Below are 15,838 nucleotides of genomic sequence, written 5' to 3' on the forward strand. Positions count from 1 at the left end.
ATAGCAAATATATTTTTTGTAGAGTACTTTATCCATACTTCCATAACATCTTTCGATTTAGCAGTACTAATTAAATCTTCAATACGAATTTTTTTATCATAAATCTTACAAGTTCCATTATAAAAACCTATGCATTATCATTTCAACATATAGAAAAACTGAAACAAAATCTTTAAAAAAAGTATATTCTATTTATAATTTTGTTTAACTCTTAACACCAATAACGAATGACAAAATTGAAAATCCATGGTAATTTTGATTTTCAATAAACAGTTTTAGATGTCACTCATATTCAAGCATAAGAAGATTCTTATACTATAAACTCAAATATTAGAGTTTGAACCAAAACTTATCATAATCCAACTATGATTGAACAAATGAAAGGTCTAACATCCAATGAAAATAAGCATAGGCCTACACATAAAAACTAAACTAAGGTGTGAACTTGAGCTCATCAACATTAAGGTTAATAGCTGAACAAATACTTGCCTTTGTTCAGCAAGAACAAGCATAATTAATGAATATTATCAAATAATATGATAAGCCCCATCTCCAATCAAAATATACAATGAAATCTGTGGAAACAAGTCCAATATGTGGACATGACAATAACAATAGTATTTTAATTCTTCTAGTCTTATGTGTTCAACCCTTTGATTGCATTTTAGTCTGGAAAAGTTAAACTGATATATGGTTTGATTCATCCCGGAAAAGTCAAATTACGATGGAAAAATAAATAAAAGTTGTTGCAAAGATTTCATTCTCTTTTAATGACAATAGAGTCTTTAAAAAAACTTTACATCCCATTTTGATGAAATTTCCAGCATTATGCTAAATTTTTAGTTTCATCTTTTCTTTATACTCAAATCAACCTGTTGTTTGGGTGAACTTATCCCCATTTGTGCTGACGAGTAAACTCCAAGGAACTTGACTAACTAATAGCCGTGTTTAATACTATAAAACATACATGTATACCAGTACTCAAAACCCTGAACTAGCCAAAATATCACCAGTGTACCTCTTACAAAACTTCTAGAATGTAGCCTTTTTTATGTATCGCCTGTTCAGCCTGCAGAATTTGGAAGTTTCAAAATCCAAGAAAACATGATAAATTTGTACATAATTCTTTCTCATCTTGGATAATGGTTCATTATACTTCTTGTTCAACTCTTCATAAGATGGGAAAAAAACATGATCACCATCTTTGTAACAAGTTTAGGAAGGTTATATAACCCTATCTATGCCAGGGTATTTTGGGAGATCATAAGGATGGGGGGGGGGGGGGCTCCGATTCCCTCCTCTCCCCTTGAGATTTTGGCTGTCAATCGTGCCGATAATTGACAAGCAGGTTGCCTGGAATATAATCTACAAAATTCTATATCAATTTATTCCATGAAAATTGCTATTAATTCATTATGCTAATTTATGCATTCTGGTAATTAGTATGCAAAATCAAACTTTTTCCTCTAATTCCCTAAATAAACTTGTGTTAACTTTTGGTGTAGAAACACTGTGGTTTTCTTAGCAAATTAACATGAAAAAATTTGTGATATCAGATCAATTTCTGATGTATCCTGGGTTTTTTTGGGTCAATTTCTTATGGATTTCTTTGGGGTTTTTTACCTTTTGTTTTCCATTCTTTTCGATAAACTTTGTCGGAGCCTCTTTTGAGATCATAAACAGCATAAAATAAATCCATTTTGACCAGCAAGAATAAAAATAATCATATATTTATGATTTTTGGCTGAAAACACATTTTGCATTGGCTTTGTACACGAAATCACGTTTTTGAGCAAATTTTGGTCTGACATGCCCTGACAAAATGTTGCATAATTTCGGAACCGCATACCCGGGCATCTCAAATTTGATCTCAAAAGATGTGAAAGACTTGAAAGTAAAAAGGGAGGAGCGTGGTCAAATATTTAGCACAGAAAAATACTGTGCGAATTGTTGAGGGGGCTTCCGAGCCCCCCCCCGCCAAGATAGGGTTAAGAAGCTACAGCATTTTATTATATCTCAATAAGTTGTGAATTATACTCGATGAGAGAGGTTCTCACATTGATACATGATGCTATGATCACCTTTAATTTCGAAATTTTGCTTTCCTTGAGAAAACTGATACTTGGTAATGTTCCGAGGATTATTTAATACCCCATAGGTCATTTGACAACCATATTAATTCCACTGAAAAGTTAACCATACTGACAAAAACTATTGCCAATTACCATCACTAGTGTAAACTTGAACTATAGACTTAGTTCCTCTATCTTTGAATGAATTCCACTGTAAAGTAGTTGCACATTGCAGGAGTAATTCATATCCTTCAATATCAGCCTTAAATAATAATATACCCTGTGCAAAAAGACTTTACAAAAAAAATATCTACCGGTATTCACACAATGCAGAGTGCATAGCATACATAATTATCTAATACATGTAAAAGAGCTGTTTGCCAGCACAGCTGAATAGGATTTGTACAAAAGTTTTGCTATACAAATTCATTATATCAATATTATTATCATTATTATAATAGTAACTTCTAGCATAGCACATATGAAGATTTATGATAAGTCATTCTGACACTTGGCAATGTGTGGAAAAAACAATACTCATCGTCTTCAGTTCTCATTGGGAGGAAATAATACTATATTCTAGACAGAAATTAAAGTTTTTTAGTATTCTAGTAAAAAAAATAATAAACCAGACAAAAGTTCCTAAACTGTTCTATATTACAACCAGCTGACTGTTTATCCAGTCACGTTTACCTAGATAATAAGAATGTACTATTTATTTTCCATTTTTTAATACAATTATTTGAGAACATATTAAATGTGTATAAAATCTTCAAAATGAGACTAAGAGAGATGAATAAAATGTCAGACCTCCAATAAAAGGTTTATTACTCAACAAGTTTCTCTATCAATGTACAAAATGACCACAATGTCCAGAACGTCCGCAATGTCCAGAATGACCACAATGTCCACAATGTCTGTAGTCTTCAAACCTTATGGCTGTACTGCCTATCATAATTTCCTTTTAAAATAACAAAACGTTTTTTTTTTTAATTAAAATTAAAATATGAACCTTCAAAAAGATATCCATGATTCACAAAGGAATCATTGTATAGTAAACAATGCATAAATTGACCTTTAATACAAAACTAATTATAAACTTGACCATGATAAAAGTACCTCACTCATCGATTATCTATTGCTTTTATGATTCAGACTACATGTGCCGGTAGGTTGTGATTGCTGCTTTGGCTTTCTTTGACAGATAGGCCCCAATTCACAAAAGTGGTTTTGAAAACCATCGGCTGAACCCATGGTTTATTCAGATTTCATGTATAAATTAAGCCTGATTTACCATGTATATTAAAAAAAATGTCCAATGCTGATGCACGCTTTTGTCAAAGCGAACCAAATTGAATAATGAGTCCACTGTTCAAAACAGCCAACTCATGGAATAAATAGCATACTTAACCATGGCAACAGGCATCAATTTAGTGCACTAACTGCGACAAAAGGGTGCATTTTGCATTGGAGTTTTTTATCATATGCGGTATGTTAGCTTAATTTATACAGGAAATGTGCATAAACCATGGGTTCAACCTATGGTTTTCAAAACCACCTTTTTTAATTCGGGCCATAGAGATGACACCGAACAAGAGGCATTCAGTAAGGGATATGATACCTTGCCCCTGTTGCACAAAGAGTTACGACTGATCCAATCAATCGCAACTATGGACGGCCAGCAACGTCAACATCCATCATGCATGTTCGTTCAAAATATTTTATAGCTGTCATGTATATTCATGCATTCATTGTTTTCTTGAAAATTCACTGCGCTTCTCTTTGCATAAAAAGGACATTGTGCAAATTTTTCGTAGAAAAAATTATGACACTAATGGATTTCCATCGAGTTACGATTGATCGGATCAACTCTTTGTACAACAGGACCCTGATATTCCCACAGGAGTCACCTGAATCCCTCTTATTCACTGCAAATGTGATTTTACTCAAAGCTATTTGAACTGTCTTTCAGCAAATTCCACTCAGAAAGTTAGTGGTATACACTACCACAATCAATATTCCTCCCACCAGTAAGACCCTCTCTCCTTCACTTACAAAAATCCCCCATCTTGTACAAAAAAATCTTCCTTTGCACAGCAAAGACAGCACACAAGACTACAGTACTATTTGAAGAAATATCACAAAATAAATATACAAAACCCATCATGATCATGAGCCAATATGAGAATTGTAAGAGTAATAGTCGTGTCTCCTCCTCGCTCGAGGTCTACACATGAAGCGGTAGAAGATAACCACTGCTATGAAGATGGCGAATGCTGCGTATCTATAGAGCTGTCTGTAACGTGAGGGAAGCCATAGGAGTGTGTAGTGCAGGGTGCCGTCTGCATCTAAGAGAACAAAACAGAAGCAAAAAAGGTATTACTACAGATTTTAAGCTAAGAATAAAATTCAGGGGCCTGGGGCCCGTTGCAGAAAGAGTTGCGTTTAAACGCAAGCCCAAAAATCAATCGCAAGTCCAGAATGCGCTCTGTTGATTGGTTGAAAATGTAGTTGCGCCTGATTTTTAAAGTTGCAATCGATTGCAACTCTTTCTGCAACGGGCCCCTGCAGCTGTACAACCAGTCTTTGTCATGGTGTAAAAACAGATATTCATCCACAATCAGTACTGTTTTATGATAAGAACTTATCAAACTGCAATTAACAGAATAATTTAATAACGGAGGGGATGTACATGTAAAAAGGGCATAACCAGATTTGCCAACCTGAACAAGAAAATTTCAGTATTTTAAAGCTGAAAATCAGTATTTCAGCAAGGAAATCAGTATTTTCAAAGAAATACAGGACAACACATAAAACTGAAACTTGAGAAATCAGTATTTTGCATGAAACGATCAGTATTCTCATTTTTCAGTACTAAATACTGAAAATCCATACTACTTGGCAGCTCTGCATAACAGCATTTCCACCTTCCAGGGAAAAATTACTGGGGAAGGATTGAGATCTTTCTCGATCACACACAATCTAATGAAAGAAATCAATGTATGAATCAGGAAAATGTAGAAAATCTGTGGTTTTTCTCTGTCGAAAATCAGTCAATTCTCAGTCGGTCTCCCTGACAATCAGGGACACTTGGCAACCCTGACCATTTACGTTTCATTGATTCACTGAAACGTGACACAGAGTACTGAGAGTAACCATTGTTTCCATAATACATAAACTACTGCATGTTCTGTAACTATAATCAATAGCAAAGTTAAAGAGAAATTCCAGTGGTTGCAGTAAACACTGATTTCATGAGGAAGTCTGTAAAACAAGACTTAATTGTCTGTATATCATCGAGGATCTAGATCTGGTACAATTACATAAACTGAACTGTGTGAAATCTTGAAATCTACGCTGAAAAATTTTCACACCGAAGATCCCCAACACAGATAAGCGCACATGGGACAGTGTATAATTATTGCTTTGAATGTCGGGCCCGACGCTCTACACGAATCCTGTGCTTATTTACTGATTTCTCAGCAATTACACAATTTCTTCCAGAATCCTTTGGCACATACATTTTTTTCATACAAACAGACACTTTGGTGGTCATTTCATTGGATTCTGTAAGAACTCATTTTGATATCGTTACCAAAACTAGCATTTACCTTTAAAAGCGATCAATCAATCATATTGCACAAATATCCATAATTTGCAAAGGCAATAAATAATTAACTCTATTTAAATTTCCAATTTGACAGATATGCCCTTTAGATGAAATTTTGAATTTCAATGAATTGATTTATGAATCATCTCTCATAAAATGAACTTTTTCAATTGTTTTTATTGTTTTCATAAATAATCAATTACAAGAAATCACAATATTTACATAATTAGACATGATCGTATTCAAACAAACAAAATTAAAACAACAACATTGATAAAGAAAAAAAAGTGACAAGTAACATAATCCAGAACAAACTTAAACAATTAGAGTCTGAACACATACATGTACGTACAACCAATATATCAGGTAATGAGCCTTGGCAAAATATTAACCTGTACTTGCGGGTTATAAAAAAAAATCAACATGTTTTACAAGTGAACTTCTTCAAAGCTAAAATCTCAATTTTTTAAAATGTAAAGCGAACTTGTTTCTTTTTTTTGGCCATATAGTATACAGTTTCCCTTTGAGATCTGATGAAATTCTTAAAGGATTCAACATTTGGAGCATCACCTCTAAATTTACAAATATATATGTAATATTTCACATTCAATGAAATGTAAGTTAGAAACTTATCAGTTAATACACCAAACAATTTTTTCAAAATTCATAAGATTAATAACATTGCCTTTACGTTCTAATGAATTTGTAACATATTCCCAAAGTGTAGTCACTTTTTCACATTCACAAAATAAGTGTACAATCATAAAATGAACTTGAGAAATGTATAAACCCCATACTCTCCAACACTCGACTGCGGATTCTACTTAAAGGGGAACTCCATCCTGGCTTGAAATAGGTTTTAATAAAAGCAGAAAATAAAATGAATTATTAGTAACATTAACAATAGTTGTGGATTTTTTAAGTTTTGCTTTTGTGAGGTCATATATGAGTAGCCCCCCCCCCCCCCATTGATTTTGATTGATTGCATTTATTCTTTTTTTCTTTCCAAAATTCAACTCTTTATGTTCTTTTCCTTGTTTAAGTTTAATATGTGGTACATTTTTCAAGATTTTTGCTTTTATTATTCCATGCAAGCTTCACAACCCTATCACTTAAATTCTCAGTAATGTATTGTTTGATTACTAGTATGTTTTATCATCCTATTTACTGTATTAATGTTCTTAGTCAATTATCACCATAATCCCGTATATACCATATACAATTCAATACACTCATATAAGGGGGTTCGCTGACACTTTCAATTTACATATTTCGATATACATGTACTCTTCTCAATTTAAATCAAAATTACATCTGTGTATTACCACTCTCACACTCATCTCTTCTGTCTTCATCTTTCCCACCCTCTTTCCCTACTCTGTTGTATCCCCCTTTCCCCTTATCTCTACACTCTGGTCATCCTTTCCTTAATCTGTCAAGTTACCCAAAGTGTTTGTATTTTCATTTGTAAATAATATATTTGGTCGCATTTCATAAGTTGGGTATGCAAAAAGGGTGGCGTATGAACAATTTTCCACACGGTGCCATGGATAAATTGTTGCTACATCACAGCATCTTGACCAAATTTATTGGGTAATATCTCATTTTGAAGCTAGAACTATAGGCTAAATATTTTACTATGAATTAGATCAATACAATATCAGGAACAAAAACTATAGCACATTAAGTTTGAAGTAACAGGGGTGGTGGAGCCGGTGGATGCGGTAAATGATAAAATATTAATTAAACCTAATTAGCAACTTACTATAATATGTAATATGACTGTTATCCTCACATTTCTGGGTGTTTTAAAGCAGGGAACAACTAAATGTCATAAAAATTTGATAATTTTGAAAATATGCAGCAATGGAATACATGTGTATGTCAGCTCTGATCTGCAACCTAATCAATTAGTAAACCGGACAGATTTGGTTAATTATCTAATTTGTAATCTTAATTTTTAGTACAAATGTTGTGTATCATTGCAACAAACATTTCTACCAATGATGTTGTCATTTTGCCAAGCATATAAATACAGTGACAGGTATTTTGGGGGCAAAAATGTGAAATTAAATACTTTTAATTAATTAGTATAATTAATATGCATACAATAATAGATAATTATTCGATTTTTGGTACAGATTTAATTATTGATGTTTCAAGATTACAACTACAATTTACTAGGGTGATCCAATGTTGCATTATGTGCAGCAGGTCCAATTGGAGAAAAACACATTTCAAAATTCACATTTACATTGAAGTCTATGTAAAAATTACATGTAGCTGTTAATTAGTCATTTTAAGGGAAAATAAAGGTATTCGAGACTTAAAACTTTTCTTTAATTTTTCTCCTTTTCTTAAAAAAACTTTAATATTGTCAGGATGAACTTCCCCTTTAATCAAATTGAACATGAACCATGTTTCAATCAAACAGACGGGCTCCATCTGAACAAAATACTGGAATTAACCCAAGAATGCACATCATTTCATCGCCATGACAACATTTACGTAATCAACGGACAACTGCCTAGCTTTGAAATGCAGCTGACATACTGGTACATGAATCATTCACAATCCATGTTTTGGGGGGTCTACAAACCTCCCTCCGTCCTCATCCACTTCCCATCCCCTTCACATTCAACTGAATCTATCACACCTATATATATCAGGGGCCCGTTTCATAAAGCTGTTCGTAAGTTAGGAATGACTTTACGAATGACTGGTGACCCTTTCTTGTGCTATATGATGTATACCTATAGCTGACTCTTGTATAAGAACATGTTCCAGTCGTTAAGAACAGCTTTATGAAAGCCCAGCCTGGTGGGTGTTTCATAAAGCCATTCGTAAGTGAAGAGCGACTTTAAAGAGAAATTCCAGTAGTTGCAGTAAACACTGATTTCATGAGAAAGTCTGTAAAACCAGGCTTAATTGTCAGTATATCATCAAGGATCTAGATCTGTTACAGTTACATAAACTTTTGTGAAATCTTGAAATCTACGCTGAAAATGTTCACGCTGAAGATCCCCAGCACAGATAGGCACACGTGGGACAGTGTATTATTATTGCTAGAATAAAGACCCGACGGAAGTGACCGAATCCGCGCTTATTTTGCTTATTTCTCAGCAATTACACAATTTATTCCAGAATCCTTTGGCACATATTTTTTATTCATACAAACAGACACTTGGGTGGTCATTATATTGATTTCTGTAAAAAGTCATTTTGAGATCGTTACCAAAACTGGAATTTATCTTTAAGAACGACTGGTGATCCCTTCTTGTTGTAAATGTATCTTCATTGGCGATGGTTTAGCGTGTAACAAAGGGTCACCAGTCGTTCTTAAAGTCGCTCTTAACTTACGAACAGCTTTATGAAACGGCCCCCAGGCGCCTATTTTTCAATTCTATCTCTCTCACACATGGGCGGATATCCCAGGGGGGACAGGGGGACATATCCCCCTACTCAAAATAGTTGGGGGGGACACACTATCAAATGTCCCCCCTACTATTTTTGGTCTTTTATGATGGTAAGAAATACATCATTCAAAATCGAAATATAAAGCATGTATTTTGGGATGATAACCTTTTTTTTTGCTTTTCAAATTTATTTTCATCGAATTGACCATTAATTTGGGGTGATAACCCCTTTTTTTTTTTTGCTTATCAAATTATTTTCCAGCCCCTCGTACCCCCTACCTTTTGGGAGAGATTTCCGCCCCTGCTCTCACACCACCACCACTGCTGTCATTTCTTCACTACCATCAATCATCTATTTAATAGCCACCTGCATCCATCGTCACACCACCATCAATATCAAGTCCAATCTCTCATTCTCTACCATCTTCAGTTGTGTACATCACAGCCAATCACACCTCCCATACATTAATTTGTCATCACAAACAATTTGTTGGGGGATGATTCCAGGAAAACAAAGCAGATACATTGCCTACTGTGCATGAAAATACTTTGGAAGTTGAAACAACATGCTGCTATGCATGTTGTCAGCACAATCAGATTAAAAAAGGACCAAATGTACCCAAACGTCTAGTTAAACAATCCAGACTTATTACCAAAGCATGAAAAGCATGAAATTTCTTAGCCCCAGCTTAGCAAAATTAGTACAATACTGAATAAAAGACCAAAAATGGAGTAAAAATGATAAAGCAGGAGTCAGAAAATTAAGAGTGAAAACCCTGAAAAATATTTCCATTCTCATTCACAAACAGACTGCATACAGGTGTATGGACATGGACCACAAACATACTTTACACATTTTTGTACAGATGCAGGTTAGATATAATCTTTTCTCTTTACCAATTACCTGTACATGATAAGGAGTATCATCCCATCCTTTAAATTTCAGAGTGAAAAATACCCTCGTCGCCACCTACAAAACCAAACCACGCTTTCCACAGATACCAACTGACATCAGCTCCTGATCTGTCATATTTCATGTTATCTGATATGGGTGATATAATCAACATTCTCTCTGCCCCCACCCTCCACCCCTTCCACTAGCGTAACTACAGGGGGACAGAGGGGGGCAGACTGCTCCCCCCCCTGATAAATAAAAACTGATCCCTTGCCCGCTCCTTGAACTTGAAGACCTTTTTTTATTATTTTTGCTTGTCCAATTTTTTTCTGGTACGAAATCCTTTATTTGTGGTTAGAGACTTTTTTTTTTGCTTATCAAATTTTTTGGCGGACAAATTTGCCCCCCCCCCCGTGGAAAATCCTTGGTACACCACTGACCCCATCCCTCTCCTCACTCTCCCTCCCATTCCCCTCTCTATCTCTCTCCACTTCCCTCCACCCCCCCCCTCCCCATCTCTCTCTTTCACTCCTTCCTCATTCAGGTTAATTCATTTATCAACTCCTACTCAACACACGTCTACTTTGTCTTTACCCCCTCATCCATCTAGACAGACAGCCCCCGAGGGTTCTATGTAGAAGTGGGACACTATGCCAACGCTTCATGGAGTGGAATCATTGACCTACATTAAATGCTCACATTCCTATCAAAGTGTGCATCATATCAAAGATGGATGATGCTACAGTCAAATTTCCCCTATGGCAGCCATACCGCAAGCAAGTCAAAAACAGCTGTTTGATTCATTTTTTATCCAAACCACCTATATGTAGCTGGTACAAAAAAATAATGTTATAACGGCTGTTTCGAGTTGCCGTACAGCCGCCGTAGGGGAAGTGTGACTGCAAAATAAATAGCCTTTTTTTCACAATGAGGGAGAAGGGAATGTCGTTCCATCATTAGATTTCCTTTACATTATATTTATTTCAAATTACATCAATGTATATTTCTGTCTCCCCACACCAGGTTCTAACCAAGGGGGTACAGGGGTGGTAACTGGTATGTGTCCCTTCTTTTACTCAAATTATTTACACAAAGAATATCATGTGGTATACCCCTCAAGTACCCTGTCCCTTTCAAAAGAAGGATGAAATACGTCTCTTTTCAAAGTGATGACCTTTTCCATCTTGCTTCCTTTTCAAATTTGCCTTCCCCCTCATAAATCCTAGATCCACATTTGACTTACACCCTATCAGTCCATTACCTCTCACTGTGATGGCTACAAGTAGGTATGGCTACTCACCTATTACAGGTGCTGCATATGCCATATTGGGTACCCCCATGCGATAGCTACAAGTAGCTATGGCTACTCACCTATTACAGGTGCTGCATATGCATAATTGGGTACCCCCATGCCATAGCTACAAGTAGCTATGGCTACTCACCCATTACGGCTGCTGCATATGCCATATTGGGTACCCCCATGCGATAGCTACAAGTAGCTATGGCTACTCACCTATTACAGGTGCTGCATATGCCATATTGGGTACCCCCATGCCATAGCTACAAGTAGGTATGGCTACTCACCCATTACGGCTGCTGCATATGCCATATTGGGTACCCCCATGCGATAGCTACAAGTAGCTATGGCTACTCACCTATTACAGGTGCTGCATATGCCATATTGGGTACCCCCATGCCATAGCTACAAGTAGGTATGTCTACTCACCCATTACGGCTGCTGCATATGCCATATTGGGTACCCCCATGCGATAGCTACAAGTAGCTATGGCTACTCATCTATTACAGCTGCTGCATATGCCATATTGGGTACCCCCATGCCATAGCTACAAGTAGGTATGGCTACTCACCCATTACGGCTGCTGCATATGCCATATTGGGTACCCCCATGCGATAGCTACAAGTAAGTATGGCTACTCACCTATTACAGCTGCTGCATATGCCATATTGGGTACCCCCATGCGATAGCTACAAGTAAGTATGGCTACTCACCTATTACAGCTGCTGCATATGCCATATTGGGTACCCCCATGCGATAGCTACAAGTAGGTATCCTATATTCCTCCATGAAGATATCTTCCGTGATGCGATCCAATGTGCTATCTCTCGGATAAACTTTTTTGTAAAAGTCCACCAGCTGCAGTAGATTGTGCTTCATGTAACTTGACTGTTAAAGGATAAAACAATAAAATCACATATTATTTTGTTAACAGTAACACTGAAACAGTAAATGACATCAGACACAATGGCCTCCAATGTCCTTTGACCCTAAATTGTGTTTGTTCCTAAACAAAGTTAGCTGTAATGTGCATGAGTTTCATATTTCACTTAAGGTTTAAAAAAAACGCAGGCAACCTGAATTTATTTGAAGAGGCAATCGCTCATGGACGTTTAAGCCAGCATATGCCAATTTACTTTATATGTGGCCAGACGTTTCCCCATTTAAAGGGGAAGTTCACCCTGAAGAAAAATTTAATGTAAAAATAGCAGAAAAAATAGTCAAAAATATTGGTGAAAGTTTGAGGAAAATCCGTTAAAGAGTAAGAAAGTTATTAGAGTTCAAAATTTTGGATTTGTGACGTCATAAACGAGCAGCTGCCCCATGTGTTATGTAATATGAAATGTATGAATTTCAAATTTTGTATGGTTTTTATGACTTAATTTTGTTTTCTTTTTATTATCGGGTGTGAAATGATTTGCCTATTGATATACAAAAGTTCCAGTGAAAACCATTTTCAATTTTCTGAGAAAATGACATTTCATTGATTTTTTACCATTCGCTATGTAGGAATACTGCTCGCATATGACGTCACAAATCAAATAATTGAAATTCTAATATCTTTTTAATTATATGATGAATTTTTCTCAAACCTTCGGCAATATATTTTATTATTTTTTCTGCTATTTTTACAATAAACTTTTTGTCAGGGTGAACTTCCCCTTTAATACCATAAAAATTCCTTTATAATGATATCAAGTATTCCATGCTTGAAATCAAAGATTACATTTCAATAACACAAAATATCATGAGAGTAGAGGTGTTGAGGCTCAGTGGATAAGTCTCAAGATTTTGAACCACAAGCTCCGGTGTTCAAATCCCACTGCAACACTGACGTCCTTTGGCAAGGTGTTTATTTATAATTTGCCACTCTATACCCAAGTGTGGTAAATGGGTACCCCTCAAGCATCCGATCAGGGTAGCCATGCTAAAGCTGGGGTAATAGTATGCAGCTCTGAGAAACATCTGTATTAAGCACTACATAAATGCTGCATATTATTAAGTATTATCATTATATTAGGAGTGGGCTATAAATGGGTGATTTTGGGTTTTACTGTGGGAACAGTTTTTTTGTGTTCCTTTTACCTTATCTCAACATGAAATGACAATATTTTTTGTCTCGGGTCCGAGAAAAAAGTGTGCCGGGCCAAAATCCAAAATGGCCGCCAAAACCACCCAAAATCACAGTTTTTGCCACAACTTATTTATTTGGTGGTCTTTTTCTCTGGTTTTGGTGTCTATTCATATGTTTTAGGGGGCAGGCAATTTGTTTTTCCTATAATTAGCACTTTTAAACCACTATTTGTAGAGTTAAAAGGTAATTATACCTAAATTTTCCAATTTTTATAGCCTTTTTTCAGACAAATGTAGGTTTTATTGTCCTGGAGTTCTTGGATATTAGATGGTACGAGGTCAACAATAGCAAGCAGCTTCATAGAGCTATATTGCTTTTATTCCTCTACTGTGGGTTTTACGGATATTTGTGAAATATATCTTATTAAATCAAAAAATGTTAATTATCCATAGGGGCAATACAGTATACAATGTAGTGTTACTGTACATACTACACTGCATATTTCCATGCATTGACCACCATGACATATGACAAGGCCTGTATATAAACTATAGTGTCATAGAAATAAGCTCTTAAGGTTTAAAATTAGATTGTGAATTGTGAATTTGATTGCTTGTCAGCTGATGTACATGATGAAACCAGCAACGTGAATTTCACATAAAATATCACATATCATATACGTACATCACATATACATGTAGCCATATCTTCTTCATTTGGAGGCTTTTTTACCTGGTTGTGGTGTCTAACTGGCCTATGTTTATGGGGTCAGGTAACTATATAATTATGGTAATGTTGATCAACAGCCAATCAGAACCAAGGATTTCATGCAAGTTACCATTAAGTTAACATAATGGTAAATTTTTATGCAACGGGACCCAGAATATCTACAGTGTAAATGCCATGATGTGGGGTTAATTACCTTTCTCCGCCCCCTGAATTAGCATATTTGACAAAACATGTCCTCAGTTTCTGAGACAAAACATATCTTCAACTTCTAAGGCATCTAATTCTAAACCTAAGAGCTCATTTCTACATGTATAACACTATAGTTTATACATGCCTTGTCATGGTGGCCAATGCATTTATGCAGTGCAGTATATTATGTACAGTACATTGTATACTGTATAGCCACTATGGATAATTAACATTTTTTTTATGTAAGATATATTTCACAAATATCCGTAAAACCCATAGTAGAGGAATAAAAGCGATATAGCTCTATGAAGCTGCTTGCTATTGTTGACCTCGTACCACCTAATATCGAAGAACCCCAGGACGATAAAATCTACTTTTTGGCTGAAAAAAGGCTATAAAAATTGAAAAATTTAGGTACAATTACCTGTTAACTCTACAAATAATGGTTTAAAAGTATTAAAAATAGGAAAAACAAATTGCCTGCCCCCAAATACATATGAATAGACACCAAAACCAAAGAAAAAGACCACCAAATAAAGAAGTTGTGGCCAAAACTGTGATTTTGGGTGGTTTTGGCGGCCATTTTGGATTTTGGCCCGGCACACTTTTTTCTCGGACCCAAGACAAAATATATTGTCATTTTATGTTGAGATACATTACAAGGAATAAAAAAAAACTGTTCCCATATTGAAATTACAAAAAAAGTATTTTTGACCCATGTATAGCCCACTCCTAATTATATGAAGAATCTTGTTTGTTCAAAAGGCAATTCTTTATATCAAGAAATGTGATTAAGAAAACCACTCGCCATAGCTAAGTACCTCAGCATATATGCTGGCTAAAAAACATTCAGCTGTAATGGCCCAATTTCATACTAAATAATAAACTACTATGAAGATTTTGGGCTACATGTATCTATCATTAATTCCATAACCTTACAGATATCAAGGTAATTTAACTTTAATCACTGTGTGTACGTGTGTGTGTCATTAATTCTTATTCTCTTTATTAGAATAGAAATATGTGTAAACAACTGTCTCATCTTTTATACCTTCAAAAAATATATCACACAATACTATCTCAATTGTGTACAGTCATTATGCCATTCAAATCGAAAAAAAATCCACTGTTAAACTCTTGCTAAAAGTCCATTGTTCTTAAATGTTACAGCAGTCATATTTCAATATGAAAGCTATTATCATCCATACTGATCTTACCAGGCAAAGTTGAAAACACTATCAAGAAGATATACTTACATAATGGGAATGGGCACTAAAGGCATACTTGGGTTTCAGCACTCGCATAATCTAGAAGAATGGGGAATGATTAGGAAAATATTTTAATACCACATGATGTGTAACATATAACAAGAACAGTTGCAGCGGAACATTCTGAACAGAAGAGGCAAGAAAGGGCCAAGCTACTGTGTAGATGTATTAAAAATGGTTGAACACCAAAGCTTTGTCTAGTAAGAACGTTCCTTTGCCACTCCAAAAGTTGTTTTAGGGGGAAAGGTTTTCAATTCTCTTTCTTTTTCGACATGACTTCCTTTCTTT

General features: G+C 35.4%; 1 protein-coding gene across 1 annotated transcript in view; it reads right to left on the bottom strand.

Moving 5' to 3' along the window:
- Positions 1-3,887: 3,887 nt before the first annotated feature.
- Positions 3,888-15,838, bottom strand: part of LOC121422954 (metallophosphoesterase 1 homolog) — a 46,732-nt gene continuing 34,781 nt past the window's right edge. The window contains exons 5-7 of the mRNA XM_041618196.1: positions 15,539-15,589; positions 12,004-12,178; positions 3,888-4,420 (exon numbers count right to left, since the gene is read on the bottom strand). Coding sequence (XP_041474130.1) covers positions 4,242-4,420; positions 12,004-12,178; positions 15,539-15,589 — 405 coding nt within the window. The 3' untranslated portion in view covers positions 3,888-4,241. The remainder of the gene's footprint in view (positions 4,421-12,003; positions 12,179-15,538; positions 15,590-15,838) is intronic.

The sequence above is a fragment of the Lytechinus variegatus genome, chromosome 10, assembly GCF_018143015.1.
Source record: "Lytechinus variegatus isolate NC3 chromosome 10, Lvar_3.0, whole genome shotgun sequence".
Classification (NCBI taxonomy): Eukaryota; Metazoa; Echinodermata; class Echinoidea; order Temnopleuroida; family Toxopneustidae; genus Lytechinus; species Lytechinus variegatus.